Source organism: Salvelinus namaycush, chromosome 6 (assembly GCF_016432855.1).
Source record: "Salvelinus namaycush isolate Seneca chromosome 6, SaNama_1.0, whole genome shotgun sequence".
Taxonomy (NCBI): Eukaryota; Metazoa; Chordata; class Actinopteri; order Salmoniformes; family Salmonidae; genus Salvelinus; species Salvelinus namaycush.
This window is the reverse complement of record NC_052312.1, coordinates 21481388-21487387: the sequence shown is the minus strand read 5'-3', so window position 1 is coordinate 21487387 and position 6000 is coordinate 21481388. Positions and strand designations below refer to the sequence as shown.

At 44.5% G+C, this 6000-nt stretch overlaps 1 protein-coding gene across 1 annotated transcript; it reads right to left on the bottom strand.

Annotated features, from left to right (window-relative positions):
• Positions 1-230: 230 nt before the first annotated feature.
• On the bottom strand, positions 231-2663 carry LOC120049279 (heterogeneous nuclear ribonucleoprotein C-like). The gene is made up of 8 exons (XM_038995526.1): positions 2542-2663; positions 2180-2307; positions 1904-1976; positions 1727-1774; positions 1356-1537; positions 963-1076; positions 694-845; positions 231-317 (listed from the first exon to the last, which is right to left on the bottom strand). Exons 1-8 carry the CDS (start codon positions 2655-2657, stop codon positions 231-233), a joined length of 900 nt encoding a protein of 299 aa, XP_038851454.1. The 5' UTR covers positions 2658-2663.
• Between the last annotated feature and the right edge of the window lie 3337 nt (positions 2664-6000).

Sequence of the window (6000 nt, the reverse complement as noted above, 5' to 3'; positions counted from 1 at the left end):
AGAAGAGAGGAAGAGGGACAGATATTTCCTTGACATACAGTAAATAGTAGAGTGTTAGTGAATGTGCATGTGGGAGCGCACATTCGAAAACGTGCAGTATATAGTTGAAACGTCCATTTGAACACAGAGCTCAGTAAGTACAACTGTCCATGTATGTGTGCGTGTTGGCACGTACAGTTAGACACATCTTGTTGTGTGTTGGTCAAGCTTTGTGTGCGCGTTCGCGTTGCTTAAGCATCGTCTCCGTTGGCGCCATCTCCGTCATCCTCGCCTTCTTCCTCTTCCTCATCGTTATCCTCCCTTCCTCGACTCTGTACCTGCCGACAGGATTCAATAAGCTGACGTGAGACACCGCCTGCCTCCCAAATGGCATCCTTTTTCCCTACGTAGTGCACTACTTTTGACCAGAGCCATAGTCAAAAGTAGTGCACCGACAGCCACCGCTTCCTCCTCAATGTTTTCCTTCACACTACAACTCCTTTCCGTCTGCACTTCTCCTCCAGCGCTTCTCCGTTCCCCACAGTTCCTTTTCCCTCTCAAGTCTGGCTCAGTTTGTAGTGCATAGCGCTTTGTTCGATTTCCAAGGGGGACCCGTACAAAGTATGGAAATATATGCACTTACTACTTACTGTAAGTTGCTCTGGATAAGAGCCTCTGCTAAATGACTAGCTGAAATGTAAACGTAAGCTACACCTCCTCTTCATCCAGTAGGTCACCCTCCTCCTCCTCTTCTGAGTCGTTGAGAGACTGGTTCTCTCTCTCCCTCTTTAGGCTGTCCTCCTTCCCTCCGCAGTTGAGGAGATGAGACACCTCCAGTGTCTCCGGCTTCCCACTACTCTTCATGTCTAGAGAGGGAGCCAGAGAGGTTTTATTGATAAACAAAAATGCGTCGCTTGATACATATTTATGTCTGAAAATGCAGTGGGCAACAAGTGTACATCCATCACTCTGTCCCGTCCTACCGGACTTCTTGCTGTGGTCCTTCTCCATGCGCTCCAGACTCTCCAGCAGGTCGTCCACCTTGTGTTTGATCTGGGCCAGCTCTCTCTTGATGGTCTGCAGGTCATCTGTCTTCACTGGGTTAGGAATAGGAGGCAGAGAGGAGAGAAGGAAGGAGGAGAGAGTCAGAGGCATACATTTACAGTCGGTATGGATGTCACTTCCATAGAATTAACATGGACACGTGTCTCCTTGGTAAATGGATAATGGGTAAATGGTCTGAGTGAATTTGGACTTGGTAAGTGTGTGGCAAGGATGAGATCAAGTTATATCGTGTGTAGTTAGTAAGAGTGTGTTTGATCAGTGGCGGAAGTGTCGAAAGTGTCTGTCATTCCATGTATGTGTGTGGCACTGACTGGTGTGTGAGGTCGAGGTCCTGCTCTGGCTGCTCCTGGAGGTGGAAGATGAGAAGCTGGTCTTGGTGCGTCGGCTGCCCCTTCCAACTCCACTCAAACTGACCCGGGGATGTTTGGAGGGGATCGCCGGCCGGGACAGGGGTGGAGGCGGAGGGGGCACACGGGAATGGTATGAGTACATCCTACAACGGCAACACAAACAGACACACACACATGTTATACGACATAAGGCTGTTACAAATGTAATGCATTCAATGTGTAACATCTCTCAAAAGAACGCTGGAGTTGAAGGAGGAGGTACAGCAAAAATATCAGATCCTTTGTCCCTTTTTAAGTACAGTGTGTGTGGCAACGGCGAACCAAAGGCTTACCGGTCATAGTAATCTCTCTGGAAGTCATAGTCCAAATCAAATGAAGAACTGGGCGGGTGGGCGGACAGATGGACGGGGTGGTGGGAGAGAGAGAGTGAGAGAGAGAGATTAACTGAAGCACTTGGTACAGATCCTATTTAATTATTTTTATTCACACAGAGAGGAGTTGAGGTACACCTGTACATGTCTCCTGCAGAGCGTTTAACCGTCTTCGATCTCTGAGGCTTCGGTTCACAAGCGAGGTTAATGTCTGAGAGAGAGGAGGGGTAGGGAGAAAGACATACAGAAATAGAGCAGAGGAAAATCAAGAGGAAGTTCTATCTAGACAGGGGATGTAACATCCACATTATCACATGTCCCCACATATACTATGCCTTTAGAAGAGGGGGAACATATTGGAGGAAGAGTGGGGACACGGGAGCAGGAGTGGAATACCGCTGCCTGGGTTCTTACCTAGCACCTGTCCTACAATCATCCTCCCTTCCTCGCCCGCTACAGCGGCCCGGGCGTTCCTCTCGTTGGCGTACTGGACGAACGCGAACCCCTTGTGGACGGAGCAGCCCACAATCTTGCCGTACTTGCTGAAGAAGAAGAACAACGAGTTCATTTATTGTCCAATGTACAACGAATGGAAATGTGCCTTTTGTACATCTGTGGCTGTTCAATGGATATTTTTACGCTACACAAGAATTGCCCTTCTGGGACAGCATTGAATTGAATTCTTCTGCTCTATCCCAACCCCGCCTGAAAGACACACATACACAGAGGCTGGTGATGTTGGAGCAGAGAGCAGCCAAGAGTATCGTGCCACCTACTTGAAGATGGCCTCCACATCTGCCTTGGTGACCAGGAGTGTGTTGAGGTTCCCGATGAAAAGCCGGGAATGGAGCGAACGAGGGTCCGTCTTGTTGGTCACGTTGCCGGACATCATGCTACTGGAGGTGAGAGGCCGGCTGGTGTGTTTATGAGAGGGAAATGAAGGGAGGAGAGGAAAGAGAGAGGAAGAGAACGGAGAAGTTGAGATATGCGTGCTTGTGACTGTGTGCCTGCCTGTACGGGGCTGCTTTCCAAAATAAACTGGACCTGATTTGAGAGTCTGCGTCCACACACACACACACACACACACACACACACACACACACACACACACACACACACACACACACACACACACACACACACACACACACACACACACACACACACACACACACACACACACACACACACACACACACACACGATTGGTTGTTTAAAACAAGCATCCCATTCATTATGTTTGTAGGGCTACTTTAGATGATGGCTTACAGCAATGAATGTGGATAGGAGGACTTTAGGCCCTTTCTACTTTTCTGTGCCTATAATCTACATATGATGGTTTTGTACATAAGAAGGTGGGTGGGGGTTCTCATTTTTACACACACACTATTTGTGTGTCAGCAGTGCTTTTGGTTATATTTCAGGGTTTATACCGGAAGGTCTCTCCTTCTACATCTAGAGAACATATTTGGAAGGTTGAAGTAACCAGAACTCACTCCATGTCGCCTGTGCCCTGGACGGGCGTAGTCTGCCTGTTTCAGTTGGAGAGAAGAGTGTCGTTATTTGTCAACTGAGCCTGAGCTCGGCTATGCATCGTGGGAGACGTAGTGCATCTATGGAGTGGTGTAGAACTCTAGAACTACAGAAGTGAAGCGTTTCATATTTTTGGGATCAGTGCTGCTCCCATGAGGTACTTCAAAAGTATTAAATATATACAGTATATACACCTCACAAAAAAATAAAAAAACGTGGAGTCATGTGGAGGTAAAAGAAAAAAGGAGAGGATGGCCAAAAAAAACCTGTTGGATGAATAGTATTATCATATCAAACAAGACAAATAAGTTAGAAACCGATTCATTGGGCAGGTCAATTAGCCAATTCAGAAAACCCCAAAGTGCTTAGCAATATTACTGTACGTAGATAGACAAACAGTATGAATTACAACTGGTATGTGAGGCCCAACATACTGTAGGAGACACTTGATAATATAATAGTATAATAGCCGCCTTGTGCACTCTCGATGAGGTGTCGCACAAATATCTGAACAGCAATAATAGAAATGTCTTCCGGTCGTTGAAAAGTGCTATATAAATCTCATGTATTATTAATAATATGAAGTGATTTTGGCATACCGTCTTTCATTATACATGTCTGTAAATCAAATCAAGGGACATGTAATTAGTTGGCGTGGTGTCAGAAAGAGGACATTCCTAAGTGTCAATGTAAATCCCAAAGCAGAGTACCTCTTGGCCCACATCCACTTTCCTAATGATAAAAACAGATGTTACAACAGACCACTACACAGCCAAGGGAAGTTCCACATCCGTCTCTGCACGGTGTACACACACACAATCATTTTGGATGAGACTGTTGCGTCTTGTGTTAGGTCTGGGTGTCTAGCCAAAAGCACACATCACGTGATGATTTTTTCTTTGCTGGCTAGTTGACAGGGTTGCTATCCACCAGCATCAATATGAGACTAGAATACAGGCAGTGCATGTGACCCGGATCAAAGGTGATGCAATACACACAGCTGGGTACTAATTCAGAAGGTCCGGTTACACAAATGTCCTAGATGGCAAAGGGCCGGATGGATATTGTCATTTATCGGCGTAGTAACAAACCCCCACCTCGATACCCATGCGAACCCAAACTGTTGCCATTTTAAAGCTCAATTCCTGCAATTCTACACATTTTGCCATGTCTTATGTGTTTTCATACCTGAGTGACTCAGCAAAATCAATGGGGCCCACCTTGGATGTCAAGAGGAAAAATGCATAAGAGCAAAAATGTCCATGAACCAACAAATGTCATAATTAAATTGCACCTCGTGCAGACATTCTACTATTATAACTCTCAACAGCAGTAAGTTGAAAGCCCGACAGTTCCTACATTTTTTATTTGACAAAAATGTACGTCAGGACCGCAGTCCATATTCACCCCTTTCTAGGTCCAGATATGAACCGTGGTCTGCCAGTTGAGTGTGGCTGGCGTAGGGGTCGATTTGTCATTGGGCCCTAGTCTGGCAGATGTCAAACTCAGAGGAGGGGTACAAACCAATCGTGCTACATAATTCCCTTAGTGGATGACACAACTCCCCATTAGAGATATTATTGTACAAAGAGTGAAAAGAAACACACAGCATGTGGAGTTGTTTCATAGCGTAGAGCGCTTCAGGTTTATATTGTGGGTCGCCGTTTCTAACCAGCACCTTCGATGATTACCTGCCTCCAATTTATTCAGTTCCCAGGTGAACAATTTCATCAATTTTTTTTTATCATGAAAAACAACTGGTAAAGTAGGGGTTCAATGTGAAATGCAAACTAATAGGCTACTCAAAACTACAACAATGGAGAGTAGTGATTGGCTATCACAACAGCAGCAGAAAACTCCTTGCTTTGGGATTTCGAAAAGGGGAAAAAGGCTACTTCAAAAAGGCAGAGAATAAACTAAACTGGATTCAAAATCGATAGCCAATCACTACTCTCCATTGTTATAGGTCTGATTAGCCTAGTAGCTTGCATTTCACATTTAACCCTACTTTTCCAGTTGTTTTTCATGATAAAAAAAAAAATGGATGAAATTGGTCACCTGGTAACAGACAAAACTTTTAAGATTTGTTGCCGCTCAAACTAAAAAAGGCGAACCAAAAAATAAACATTGAGAGAGCGCCTGTAATGTTGAATAAACCCTTAGAGGCTACCAACTATGCTAATGATGTCAGAGGATTTTGAAACAAATAATTCTGATTGTTTTAGTGGTCATATACAGTATATACACGTACAGTGGATTAAGAAAGTATTCAAACACCTTGACTTTTTCCACATTTGTTATGTTACAGCCTTATTCAAAAATGTATTAAATACAACATTTCTCATTAATCTACACACAATACCCCATAATGACAAAGCGAAAACAGGTAATTTTTTGTGTGTGCAAATGTATTAAAAATAAAAAACAGAAATACCTTATTTACATAAGTATTCATTGGTTCATTGGTTCAAACATTGGTTCAATTATTTTAATTTAATTTTGTTCCGATTTTTTTTCCGGTGTGCTCATTGCTCACATTGCTCTAAAGTTTCTGTAGAAATAAATCAGATCATGCCCGAACTGTGCGATGTAGTAGGCTGATCCTCAACACAGGGACCCCACAAGGGTATGTGCTCAGCCCCCTCCTGTACTCCCTGTTCACCCATGACAGCGTAGCTAAGCACCCCGCCAGGTCAATCATT